This window comes from Globicephala melas, chromosome 11, assembly GCF_963455315.2.
Source record: "Globicephala melas chromosome 11, mGloMel1.2, whole genome shotgun sequence".
NCBI classification, from domain to species: Eukaryota; Metazoa; Chordata; class Mammalia; order Artiodactyla; family Delphinidae; genus Globicephala; species Globicephala melas.
The window spans coordinates 60,364,709-60,379,408 of NC_083324.2; the positions used below are offsets into that span (position 1 = coordinate 60,364,709).

General features: G+C 39.8%; 1 protein-coding gene across 5 annotated transcripts in view; it reads left to right on the forward strand.

The window, feature by feature from the left end:
- COL21A1 (collagen type XXI alpha 1 chain) overlaps positions 1–14,700 on the forward strand; it is a 186,018-nt gene that overhangs the window by 96,780 nt on the left and 74,538 nt on the right. For all 5 annotated transcript variants that reach the window (XM_060308278.2, XM_060308277.1, XM_070046682.1 and 2 more), the window contains exons 10-11: positions 10,083–10,136; positions 10,228–10,281. In XM_060308278.2, coding sequence (XP_060164261.1) covers positions 10,083–10,136; positions 10,228–10,281 — 108 coding nt within the window. The remainder of the gene's footprint in view (positions 1–10,082; positions 10,137–10,227; positions 10,282–14,700) is intronic.

Below are 14,700 nucleotides of genomic sequence, written 5' to 3' on the forward strand. Positions count from 1 at the left end.
GGTGTCATGTGACCTTGGTGAATTCCCTCACTGCAACCCCTTCATCCCGCTGAAGATACTGCCCGAGGGCCTGGGGGAGTTCTGCCCTGATCATACTGAGGGGGATGGGTTTTATGAAGATGAGCCCTCTGCCTGGAGACCCCTTCCATGGGACATGCTCTCTCTGTTGCTGGCAGCTGCAGTGCTGTCTCAACTCCAAAGCAGAGACACCTCACATGTCGACTTGTCACCTGCTGGCCTCTTGTGATGACACGGAGCTCCCCTGACAGCACTGCCAAATTATTTAGGCTTTTGTCTTTCTAGTGGTGCAAAGTCCTAGGCAATATTGAGAGGTGAGTGCCTTCCACAGGCTATCAGCTCTAGTTTGCCCTTTTTGCCATGAATGAAGTACTGGAAATTAGTTATAATTAGCTTGATACAATAATCATGGATATTATACTCTGTGACTCTCATTTAAGCTATAGTAGGCTTATTGTCTCATCTCATTCAGTACATGTATATTTGTGTTTTTGTGTGTGTGTATGTATAGATATAGCTCTGTAGTATCTGACATTAGATGTTAGATGCTATTAGGTAATATCTGATGTTAGAGAAAGAAGAAACCTACTGTAGTAGACAGAATAATGTCCACATCCTAACTCCAAACCCTGTGAATATGTATGGTACCTTACATGGCAAAAGGGACTTTGAGATGAAGACATTTTCTTGGTTAATCTGAGTGGCCCAGTGTCATCACAAGGGTTCTTATGAGAGGGAGGCAGGAGTATCAGTCAGAGAAGGAGATGTGGTGGGTGATGGAAGCAGAGATCAGAGGGAAGCAGCTGTGAGCCAAGGAATGCAGGCAGCATCTAGAAGCTGGGAAAGGGAAGGGACAGATTCTCCCCTGGAGCCTCTGGACGGAATTCAACCTCCCAGTGACACCAAGAATTTAGCTCCCTAAGACCCATTATGAACTTCTGACCTCTGGAAACATAAGTATGTGCTGTGTTAAGCCACTCTGTTTGGGGTAATTTGTTACATCAGCAGTGCGAAACTGATACACTACCCCAATACTGTTTACCTAAAGGGATGACTTTTTTCTTAAATATCTCCCTTTTCCCTTGTCTTTTTCCCTCTGCAGGAGATAAGAGGCTAGGTGACCAGGCAGGAAGAGTAAGTGAGCCTGGGAGCCAGAACAGCTGAGGGTCATTAGTGTGTGTCCAGGGCCAGCACAGCGGGAGTGGGGCAGTGTGGGTGGGGCCTCTGGCTGGTGATTGAAGCCATCTGGCCAAGGAAACTTGGATGGAACAATTCTAAGGGAATTCTGCTTTGTTTGGATTTGGCTCTGTGCAACCCCCCTCAATCAGTAATTTGAATCTTTTTCACATAACCAGGCCAAGTCAACTGAAGCTTTAAATAGGAAATTATTCCACTCTGGAGAAATACTAATTTTCATAAGGAAAATGCCTTCAACCAAAATTAAAGAACTATTTTCAAATCCTTCCACTGCTTTTTAATTTCTCTATCAGTTAAATAGCTTCTCTCAGCACAGTATCTGAGCATATTACTATTTTACTATTTTATCATTATCAAAAAAGAGGCAGAGGAAATATTTATATATCCTGTTAGGTACTTCAGAGTAGTACAGCTATGAAAGGCACTGCACTGCTATGACATTGATTTTTTTTTTTTAAAGAAGGCCATTTATAGAAACGTAATAGGACTATTTTATGATTTTGTAGAAGTTTGTATTTTTATGGTGCTCATTTCCATCTCTTTTCTGTTGTCATTAATTACTCTTCATGAAGGAAAGTACTTCCCTGAACCTAAAGCCCCAGCTAGTTGTTGGAGAGATCTGGGGCTGTTTTGCCTTCTTCTTTGCTTTTGAAAGTTGGTTTGCTTTTATGGGCCTCAGTCTTTTCATCTGGAAAATAAGAAGGTTCTCTCCAATGCTGATTTTCTAAGATTTCAGTAAAGTCATATTTGCTAAGAGAGAAAGGTGGGCTAGACCAAGCTTCAGCATTTTGGAGATGATTTTCCATATTGGCCTTAAGAACTGACTCAGAAAGCCTGACCATGCACTACTTCCAATAGACAAGAGTGCACTGGTCAGCAGGTCAACCTCAGTGATGCAGTGCCCCTTTCCATCCCCACACCCATCAGTGTGCCCCTGGATGGTCCAGAGATGCCAGAAGGGGCCCACTTTCTCTGGGGGATTAAACCTTGTAGAAGTGGTAGTCAGCACAGATGGGGAATTTCAAAGTTACAGGGCCTTCTCAAACCACACATAGAGAGGTGGGGCACATACTCGAGATGAAGGTGTAAGGTAGGTGGGAGGAAGGAGGGGCCTCCTAGAGCCTTCAGGCCCTTGTGACCACTTGACTTTGGTTTCAATTGGAGTGAACTCAGGAGCCATGGGAGGGTCTTGAATAAAGCTGTAATGTGACATAACTTATTTGTAAAAGAAATGACTCTGACTTCTGAGTTGAAAATAGATGTTAGGGCGATGAGGGCAAAAACAGGGAGATGAGGACAGGAGGCTCTTGAAATAATCCAGGAATGAGATGAGGGCGACTGGCGTCAGGATGGTAGGAGCGAGGGGAAGGGAATTGCCTACACCCTGGGGATATTTTGAAGTTAGAGCCCCCAGGATTTACTGATGTATCAGATGTGAGTTTGCAAGAGAGCAGTCAAGGGTGACTCCAATGAGATGTGGTAGAGAAAATCGGGGAAGGGGAGTCAGGAGTTTGCCTTTGGATAGATCATATTTTTATGTTAGACGTTCAAGTAGAAATTGTAAGTGGGTGATTGAGGATAGAAGTCTGGCATTCAGAGGGAGTTCTTTTTGTGAACTGTCCTTTCTTGTATTTTGCATCTCAATTAATGCACTTCTTATACATTAAGATAATGAATCCTTTGCTATAGATGTCAATAGTTCTTCTCTTTATTTGGTTTACAAATTTGGTTTTAATTTTTAGAAAAGTAAAATTCCCCCACAATTAAATATTTTCTCTTGCTGTTTCTTCCAGTGGTCTTTTTTTGAGCATTCGATACTCTATGTTCATTGATTTAATATGATTTTCAAGAATTTTTGATTCTTGATTTCATTTTGGGAATTTATTTTGGCATTTGGGGTGACATGACGATCCAAAAAGCTCTGGTCAACTTGGAGGATGGCCATTCTAACAAACTGAAATTCAACCAGAATATTTGCCTGTGAGGCGGTATTTAAACTTAGCCTTGTCAAAAGAGAAATTAACATATGTAATGTGTGGCCTCAAAGTCTGATGCAATTTTTGGTCTTGTTAGTAATATGTGATGTATGTATTATGGAAGACTACAATCCTGCTTTTGGAGTGTTGGATTTGGTTTGGGATACTACACTTTAGGAGTACATAGGATCTGGAATTCATTCTGAAGAAGAGAGTAAACTCAGAAGACAGCCGGCGGGGTGTCGGGGGGGCAGTTACTGAGCTTCAGGTGTTATCCCAGCAAAGATGCTCTTCTCAAATTCTAAAATCCTCCAGAATGGTGGTAGAGAGAAGGAGGAAAGGGAGGAGAACTAGGCTTGTAGAGTAAGTTTGATGGGGGGTGGATAATTAGTAATAGAACAATAGGACCCAGTAGACAAGATTTTTATGCTTTCCTCTTTCCCGACTCTGAACTGAATATGGTACCAACTGTGGACTCAGTCTTTTAAGAGCTGTGGGGGTTTGGGGTCCAAGTGCCACGAAGGTGAAGGACCTGGAAAATGAGATACATTAGGTTACAGGCCAAAGAAATGGCTATGATGTAGCTTGGAAAAAAGAATAACAGGAAGTGGCCTCATTATGCAGTATATGAAACATCCTTCTAGAGAGAACAGTTTCCACCTGAACTCACTTCCCTTCAGTCTTGGTTCTTTACCAAAAATGCTTATGGTCTCCCTGTCTCCGCTGCCATTAAACAACCCCCCCCCACACACACACACACCGATGAACGTCTCACTGATAGATTAAAATGTGGACCATTGGGCTTCCCTGGTGGCGCAGTGGTTGAGAGTTCGCCTGCCGATGCAGGGGACACGGGTTCATGCCCTGGTCCGGGAAGATGTCACATGCCTTGGAGCGGCTGGGCCTGTGAGCCATGGCCGCTGAGTCTGTGCATCCGGAGCCTGTGCTCCACAACGGGAGAGGTCACAGCAGTGAGGGGCCCGCGTACCGCAAAAAAAAAAAAAAAAAAAAAAAAAAAAATGTGGACCATTTGTGTCAAATGAAGTATCCACTGCTTGGGCAGTTTATCTTCCTTTTCTCTAATAAAACGTTATTTAGAACTCATCTCTTCTATAAAGTTTTCCTAGACAAAGCTTAGTGGATTAGCTACTTCATTTTTCTTCAACACACCCCTTATGTAAATCTTATATATGGATCTTTCCATGTTTATGTCATGCGTCTCGTAAATAGATTACATTATATTTTATACAGGTAGTATATACAATAATAATAATATGTACATAATCATTACATGTATATGAATGCTATCTGTATATTTAATTAAATTATTCAAGGAATTGTTTGGTGGCACACCTAGCACTTGTGATTTTAAAGGTCAATTCATGCTGACATTGTGTCTTCTTTTGATTGTAATCTTTATGAATGCAGGGCTGTTTCTACTATTATTTTTAGAGCCCTAGGTACTGGTGACTGGTTGGACTCAATATTTATATATTTGCTTATTTATTTATTCTTTCATTCATCCAATCACATACTAGATATTTGTTGGGTGTTCTTCTAGGCTAAGGGACTATAGCAGTGAAGAAAACAGAAAAAATATCCTGCTGTTTTGAATATCACATTCCACTGGGGAGAGAGAGGTAATAAATTCATAATTATAAAATAATAAATACGTAAATAATATCAGATGGTGGGAAGTACTATGAAAAAAGATAGGACAGCAAGAGAGAGAATGAGGTTTAGCTATTGGTCATCATCCTTTGAACATAAAGCATAACTATAGAGATTTAGGGTGGGAAATAAGAATTACTAAGAAGGTATCAGTTAACTTAAAAAGCTGTGCATTCTCCTTTTGAAATAATCTTAGTATAACTTTAAGTGTAGCTTCACTCAGGCAATGAGGCAGTTTAGCTAAGTTTAATTGCATCTGTGAATCTGAGAACAGAACTGTATCTGCAGAGATTATTTGTCAAAGGCAGGCAGTGTTTTCCTTTCATGTGCAAAGCTCAAGTCTGATTGTGTGAGCCCCTGATTGAGTGGCTTGGATAGAGATCAAAGTCCTTCATCAGACCCACAATGCTGTGTGCATAGCCTCCATCCTCCCATTTTGGTCCTGTTTTGCAGGCTGCTTCCTCATGCTCTCTCTCTTCTATCTTCTCCGTGGATGTGTCTCATCCCGTCACACCGCAGGACACGTTGAAAGGCTCCCTCTGCTGCACTGTGCTTCCTTGACTGTTCCTTTGAGCCTGTGTCTTCCGGAAGCTTCCCCTGACTGCTACCCTTTGACCGTTATGGCATCACAGTTCTTTCTTAGATCTCAGTGCAGGTGAAATTTTACAGATACTCATGTGATCTATTACTCAAATAATTTGAGCAATCAGTTAAAGCCTATAAACTCCTTGACTCATAGTTGGGTTAGGTGACAAACAAACTAGTTTCTGTAGTAGATATACCTGGAAAGACAGATTTATGAATATTCTTAGAATTTAGTTGTGTAGAGTTATAAACTCTGCCAGTGCCTAGAGGAATCCACAGTGCACATTAAAAGTATACACTTAATTTTGGTTACCTAGTTACCCTGGCTGGGTACATAAGAGACTCTGTTGGAACTCTGGGAAACATTGAAGAAAATTATGTAATAGTATAAAATTTAAATCACCTTCTTATATTTTAAAAAGGAGAGTGACATCCAAAGAGATTTCTCTAGATTTCATTCTCTTTTTTAAGTTTAGAATATTTAAAGGAAACCAATGACTCTATCCTCACTACTAAAACAAATCTGTACATTTAGATTGGCAGAATATTTTATGGTATGGTTAGAACTGGGCTCAGAAGAGACTGTGACCTTTGCACATTTGATGATTTTATTTTCTTAATTTCCTTTTCAAAGCTATACATCTTTCCTGGAGCATCGGAACTCTGAATCATGGAAGAAAGTAAATTGATTCTGTATTCTTCAACCCTACAATTTGGCAGCGAGAATATTTTTTTCCTAAAAATGACTCATTTACAAAGAGACTTTGTGTGAACATGGAAAAGACTTACATACTCTCAGAAATCTTGCAGTTGGGGGTAGGGTGGGTATCTGGGCCTGCTAATAATTGCGAAATGGCAAAATTAATGTTGAACAGGATTAGTTGGTCAATGATCATGTGAAAGTTACAGTTCTACAAGAAAAGACAGACACTTTTATACTCAGAAAAAGAAAAACTCAGTAAGCTATATAAAAAGCTTATCATTTTTCCTGTTTTAGGGCATTTTTCATGTTCTAATGTACCCTGCTATGAGTCAACCAATGTTTTATTTTTTGCTCCTCTCGGAAAGTGTTCTGTGTTGTAATATTCCTCACCGTTAACCTTTATTTTCCTGATTTTTAGTCCAAAATTTGTTGTTCTGAATTTCATCCAATTTCTTCTGGTGATTTGCCCTGGGATCTCCCAGCTTGAATGTGGTTTTGGTTTTTCTTTATTTTGTTGCTAATCACGCTTCCTCTAGCTTCTAAAATAATCATTGAATATCTTGATACAACTAAGTTTTCAAGAATGCATCTCATCGTACATTAAGAAAACAACAAGCTGGTTCTTATAGTGTGGGAAGCATTGATTATTCCTGTATTGCAGTTCTTCTAAAGACAAAGCAAACAGGGCCATTAAAAAATACACAGAGACCTTGTTCACACGTTCAGCAGTAGATCTGTATGCATTCTGAAGAAAGGTTGTCATGATGTGATGCCCAGCCATGCCATTCTTCATGCTCTAACGGTGGCCATTAAGACTACAAAATAACATTCTGCAGAAGTGTTCTCATGGCTTTGCACAATAGTCACTGAGTCTGAAGACAAGAAAGAAGCTCACCTTTACTGAGTTCCTTATGCCTGCCAGACTTTTTCACCTGATTCCATTTATTTCTTTTCAGAAGCAAAGTGGGTATTATTATCCTAGTTTATGGTGAGAAACTGAGGCTTAGCTAGGCAAAATGACTTAGCCGAAGTCCCACAGAAAGTCAAGGGAGGAGGAAAAATTCAGCCCCAGGTCTTTTCCAATTTCAAACTTCATTGCCTTTGCACTTCACTGTGCTGCCTCCCAGGATTTGGGGATGTGATGAGTCTGCCTGAGGTCACATTATAAGTCAGAGGTGAGCTGGGAACATTGGGGCATCTCCACATTGCTTTAATCCATTAAAATATGATGTGCCCTCTCTAACAAATGCAACACGTTCCCTTATTTCTTCTTCGAAGGGGAGAGATGGCATGGCAGCTTCTTTTTTTTTTTTTTTGCGGTACGCGGGCCTCTCTGCCGCGGCCTCTCCCGTCGTGGAGCACAGGCTCCAGACGCGCAGGCTCAGCGGCCATGGCTCACGGGCCCAGCCGCTCCGCGGCATGTGGGATCCTCCCGGACCGGGGCACGAACCCCTGTCCCCTGCATCGGCAGGCGGACTCTCAACCACTGCACCACCAGGGAAGCCCGGTATGGCAGCTTTTGATCTTCTACAAAAGATTAACTTTCTGAAAAAAAAAGTAATAAAGCAGATACGACATTTGGCTTAACTTTTGGAAAAAATGTGAAAGAAAATAATTCATTAAATGCGAACTTTGCTGATGACCAACCATTTTGATACATAGTAACTTTCTTTTGAGGAATTTTATGAACATTCCTTTCCTCTGGGTCTTCAGAATTCTAACCAACTTAAAACCAGTCTGGCAAATGGACTCCCTTGAATCCGATGAATTGTTCTAGAATCCTAAGACTGGATGTGCCATGATGCATTTTCTGATAAGAAGGTATTTCCACCTGCTCTGTCAACTTACTAGTTACGCAACTTTTGGCAAGTTCTCAGTTTCCTCATCTGCAAACGGGGATAATGTAGAACCTACATTAAAGGGTGGCTATGAGGATTAAGTGAATTAACATATATGAAATATGTAGTCTGGAACATGATAAATACTATATAAATCATTGTTATATTATTTATTCCAGTTACAATAGCATGTTTCAAGTCATGTCGGACTATCCAGAGGGTGCACATGGGTTTTGAAGGATCTAAAGAACATCCTAGGAGGTGGCATTTATAAGTAACCTGCTTCTGTGTAGGCGTCTGCTAGCAGTGACAGCTGAAATACAATTCTAGGCCCATCTGATTCCAGAGTGAAGGAGATTCAGTGATAACTAGACCGGCAGAGATACCAGGCTGAACAAACTGTGTAGCTTGACTTTCTTCTTTCTCCTCACTGATCTTGAGAACGTGAGCCACGCAGAATTACTAACAGTTTCAATTTGCCACCGGAAGCAGCTCAAGCAAACGTGATTCCTTGGAGAAAGAGAGTTTTTTCACACTTGCGTGCAGCATGGATGACTTGGAAGTGAATTCTTCCAACGTTTGATTAACAGAATATGTAGCAGATGCTCTGTTCAATGCTAGAGATATAGAAATAAATGATACCTGGTCCCTAATCTCAAGGGAGCATAATCCAGTGACACAGAGACAGTGCCAGCCCAGAGAGCAGATGATGAGTTTGAAAATTGCAGGTTGTTTTTGTATGGAGTATAAAGAGGTTGCTTATGAGACTCATTCACAGTGAAGTAAAATGTTTAAGGATGGGGCCAATGGACTCGAGAAATATTTGAGTTTGAGGAATACAGGAGAAAACATAATTATGTGAACAACTGAATGGGGAAAGGCTGATGGTTGGTTATGGAAATTATATAGTCATCCTCATCCTGGGAGTAGCTGAGAGCATTTTATAAAATGAGAACTTCAAGTGCATATAAAAGGAGAAAAACAATAATCTAAGACTGATCTTTCTGGGACAACCATTAGTATTGCTATTATTGTTAGTATAGCTAGCAAAGAATAGTAAGAGGAATATTTGAAAATGGGACTGGAAAAGCAGGGAATTCTGATGTTTCTGAAATTACAGCTAAAAATGTACTGACAAGTGAGTGGGTGAATACAAAGATCCATGCAGACACCCATGAATAGCCACATGGAAATGAAGGTTTTAGATTCAAGAATGAAGATGTTATTGGAAACATTAATGAGATTTGTGTAAGTAACTCTTGACAACAGAATACTGTACCCAAACAGTAAGATCCGAGGAAGATGGGATGTGGATAAGAGAAGTAAATGTTTGCAGGTGCCAAGTGGTCCAAGTCAACCCAATATTGAGCCTGGTAAACCTAGATAAATGTTGAGGGACTGCAAGTTTGTTTTGGAGTTTAGTTGCCGTGTGCTGAGTGAAGATTGAATACTTTGCCTCTGTCTGAAAAAGTTGTGCTGTTTTACCAAAGCTCCAGATTCTGGAGGGATGTGTAGGAAGAAGTGGAGATGAAAGTGACCTCAGCAGATGGCTCAGCCTTGGAAGGTGTGGCGACATGTCACAGCCATGTTCGGGGGGTAGACTTTCTAAAATGGGCAAACCAAAGGCTGTTATAGACTTACCTTGAAGAATAATATTCATCCAGGTGTAGTTTATTCCAGAGGTTAACTCGGATGGCCATAATCAGGTAGTTTAAAAATGTATTACATTTGTTTAATCCTCCAATCCTAGATGTTTTTCTTTTGAATACATTGAATATGTTTCTAATGTGCAGAACATTTCTCCAGCAACTGTGAACATTGTCTCTCTATTTCCCTCCCAGAGCCTTCCTTTTAATCAAAGCATTTCTGGATAATTTTATTGAGTTAGAGATATTTCAGACCTTTTTTCCTAAAGACTGAAGGATGTGAATTCCTTATTAAGCATTTTGCCACTTTGTTATTTTGGTTTCTTAAACAGTCACGAAGTGAAGTCATAAGGTGTGAGAAATGTGAGAAGGAATGAATTCTGAAATGGAGGGCTGCTCTGTGTAAATATGATGAAATATTAATTACTTCTTGTTTCCTCTTCTTCAGGGATATCAGGGAATGGCAGGATCACCAGGTGTTCCAGGATCCCCAGGAATACAAGTATGTGATCTGTATATACATATTTTAGAAATACCATTTCTAGTGAACCAAAACACATAACTAACAGAATTTTATTTTGTGGTTAATTTAGGGAGCACGAGGACTACCAGGTTATAAAGGAGAACTGGGGAGAGATGGAGAAAAGGTAAATATGTACAAGCAAAGGTGTGTTCAGTTGTTTTAGTCACTCAGAGACAAAGGATGCAATCTGTGATGACTCCCATTCAATAATGTTCGTCTTGGTGAATGCCAAGATGTCAGCTCAGAAGTGTGTCAGTGGCTGTTGGCTGATCAAGCTCACAGGAGGCTTTTATCACTAGATCAAAGTGGTTATCACTAGATGACCACTGTCAGATGGCACAGGTATTGGCATTGCCCTGGTACCATGTTCCTTCTCTGTGATTAAGCTCTGTAAGGAGCTACCTTCTTAGAGGGAAGAGCATTATGTGAATGGAATGTGTTTCCGTGTTAGCCGCAGACAGCCATATGTCCATCTCCACAGCAGAAATCTATCTTAGCCTTACTGGACTTCTCTCTCTTGTAAGGATTCAGTGGGTACAGACAACATTTGTCTGATTTCCTTTTTTACAGCTCTGAGATTTGCCATGTTCTTTAAATATGTTCAATATTTTAGTACCTCCCCAGGGATCTAGTCCTGCATCCAGGTAGCTGGTCCACATCCAAGATGCCCATTGGAATTTGCTCGAATCCCCATGATGATTTGTTAGCTTAATTCCTAAAGCACAGTCTTATTTCTATGTTCTTTGAAGGCCTTCTGTTTGCTCTTGATAAAAACCTGAACTAATTTTCTAGCTCCAATTCTTGCAAAATGATTGCCTTTTAAAAATAGTGTGCACAGAATTCACACTTGAGAAACACTGATCTGGGCTCTGTCTATTTTATGTTTTTCTGGTTGCTTATGCTGGTTATAGAAAATTGTAGCTGCTCAAGTACCATCTCTGGATGGACCCCTGGAAGATCTTATGATGGGTCTACTGCTTTCAAACTGTTTGATCTTGGCACGTGACTTGATGTCTTTGAATCTTATTTTCTACATTGACTCAGTGAGGATTTCTTTACAGATTTGTTGTAAGGATTAAATGCGATAATATATGAAAAATACTTAGTGTGGTCCCTGGTACAGGGTTTTCCTTAAATAAATGCCTGTTGTTTTGTTGTTCTGTTTTGCTTATCAAGGAGCGAGGTTGTGGTTGGGATGTCACATGGGGTGGGCTGGCATGTGTCATGGGCAAGAAATGTTAGAGCAAACAGAAGGGTTAGTGTCTGGAAAAGAAACAGAGAAGATGGAATGTCAGGACAGCTCTATAATGTGGGGAGAGCCAGGGAAGGCAGAACAACAGCAATAATTGATAGAACTCTGGAGGAAGTGGTACAAAATCCTCTTTTCTCCTCAATGGCCCTGGGCCTCTATGAATCTTTTTAGCCACTGGCAATCTCTGCCTATTTAAAATGATGGAGGTGCATCTTAAGAGGTGGGGAAGAGCACGCCAGGCCCACAGGAATGGAGATGTCTTATATTTGTATGTTCTGGAGGTATCATGAGAGACCTCCAACCTCCTCTAGGAGAATGGGGGATTCCACTAGGAAGGTGTGGATACCTGTTCCTAGGAGACCACATACCAGGCACCTCACCCACATTCTAGTCTACAAGATTGTTGCTGTTTCTTTAACATTCTCACAAGTAGCCTGATTTGGGGATGTGGGGAATATATAAAAGTATGCATGTATGAATAAGTGTATTTAGGAGTGGATGGGTTAATACATTTATTTGTTTTTGTGCTGACTTGGGTTTTAGAGACCCAAAATAAAAAGGAGGATTTTTATTCATTTATCTTAAAAGAATTGGAGTAAAATACCTTATTTAAAAGTAAAGAACAATAATCTATGAAATAGAAGCAGACTCATAGACATAGAGAACAGACTTGTGGTTGCCTAGGGAGAGAGGGATGGATTGGGAGTTTGGGATTAGCAGATGCAAACTATTACATATAGGATGGATAAACAACAAGGTCCTACTGAATAGCACAGGGAACTATATTCAATATCCTGTGATAAACCAAACTGAAAAGAATATGAAAAAGAAGTGTATATATATATATATATATATATATATAATCACTTTGACATACATCAGAAACTAACACAACATTGTAAATCAACTATACTTCAATAAAACAAAAATTTTTAAAAAAGAACAATACTTCTATTAGTCACATCTTAAGGTAACTGCTGTATTGTTTTGGGTCATTGCACTCTGTTTAAAATAGTACTTTTACAAAGCCACACATTCTATTAAAGAAGATAAGGTGAATAAGATGTATGTTTATGTAAAGTTCTTTGTTTTCAGACCAGTAGTGATTTCATTCAGTGTCGTTTTCTGAAGTTCATTGTTTGGGTGTCAGCTCTGATTGACACAGTCATTGTGGGCCTAAAATCACCACATGCTGCTTCTAAATTCCCTCCTTACATTCCTTCTGGCTGCAGGGATTTCTTTATTTAGAGCTACAATAATTTAGTGAGTTAGTTAAAGGCATTTCCTTGGGTGTTCCTCTAGAATACAATTTGTTAATTTTCAGAAATGGGAAGGTTGAAAACATACCCTGGAGATGGCCTTGACTTGTGATTGCTCAGGGCATTTTTTCCAGGCATAACCCATGGCCTTTAGGGGATTGTTCCACACCGTAATGTTCTCTGTTAGGATATTTTCCCAGAATAATTTCCATTTTGTGGATTTCCACTGAAACTCCCATAGGAGTTTCCACTTAAGATAATTAAAATTATATTCACTTTCTTGCTGACTGTAACCTTTGTTCCTCACATATCAGAAAATAGAATGTGTATAGATTTTGCATGGGGTTTTTCTTCCCCTGAATTTACAAAATTAAAAGGACCCTTTATCCACCAAATTGTCTTCAATTGGTAACTCATTTTATAACATGCTTTAGAGATATTCCTTGGACTCTAAGAAATACTTTAAGTACTTCAAAGAACTTCCTCAGCTTTAAGGAAACCTAATATATTTAAATCGTGTGGAGACATATATATATATATATATATATATATATATATTTTTTTTTTTTTTGCGGTACGCGGAGCACAGGCTCCAAACGCGCAGGCTCAGCGGCCACGGCCCACGGGGCCAGCCGCTCCGCGGCATGTGGGATCCTCCCGGACTGGGGCACGAACCCACGTCCCCTGCATCGGGAGGTAGACTCCCAACCACTACGCCACCAGGGAAGCCCGAGAAATATATTTTGTTAAAACTTACATTAAACTGGGTTGGTTTTTATGGGTTTTCTAATTGAGTATTTCTAATTGTTTATATGGGTTTCGTAATTGAGTATGAAACTTTCTATGGCAATGCAATTCTGGAGACACAGGAAGTATTAATAATTTTTTTAATCTAGCCAGATTTGTACCAACTCATCACTTGGTTTCTCTGGGTTTAAGAAATAAAATATATTAATTCTATCTAAGGTATCCTTATGGAACCAATTATACATTTTGTTTAGTTTCTTCATTAGAGTGTTAAACATTTGAATTGTCCTTTCAAGATCTCACTGTCCCGTTGCTCTCAGCATCCAGAACAGAGTATCATGTAATGAGCGAGCCTTTCTTACATGAATAAACCCCATTATCTGCACTTTGAAAGGCAAAAGCTGAAGTGATGTTATAGCGATATCTATTACATAGTTGGTCATAATCAAGGAACTCCAATATATATGTTGAGAGAACAGTAATAAAGGACCAAGCTGAAAAGTGTTATTAGGGAATAATATGTAAAAAATTTAACATGCTAGTTGCTTTATTTCTTGCAGAGTTCCTGAAGACAAAAAAAAATAAAACAAAGCCAGTAATGACATAAGAGGGAGAAATAGAACTAACTTAGGAAAGTGGTCATCTTTCTCTTATTTCTAGAATAGAGAGAGTAATCTACCCGTGTATCTTTCTGATAGCACCATGACCCAAACACGGGGTTATGTGTGTGTGTTTTGCAGGATGAGGAGGCTTAATGCAGTGACAGGTTCCAGGCTGTGCCCTGATTTCAGACTGCTTAACCTTCCTAGTCATACTTCTTAATCTCTTTAAACCTGGTTTCCCAAATCTAGAAAGTGGGACTACAAGTATTTCTTCATAGCCTTGCTGTAAAGACTAAATAAAATCATGCATGTACCTGGCCAAAATTAAACACTGTAAGTTAGTGATGATGGTGATGATGATGATGGCGATTTGTAAATGTTTCCGAAAATATCTTTCGTTTATCCCTTATTGTTTCTCACAGTGTTGAAGTGCCCCTTATGAAGCAATCAGACAGGAATTCCCTAAACCTCTTCCCACCCCACTTACCCTCTTTGCTGTGTGTGTACCTATATTCTACCCTCTCTTCTGTTAATATGGATGAACTGTCCATGTATAATGTCCAGCCCTCCTCTGTGCTCTGGGTCTCATCCTTCTCCATTACTTTGTGTTATTCATTAGCCCCTCTCTTCTGTGTCACTAGTTTTTTCTTTCTTTTTTAAAAAATTTATTTTATTCCTGTCCT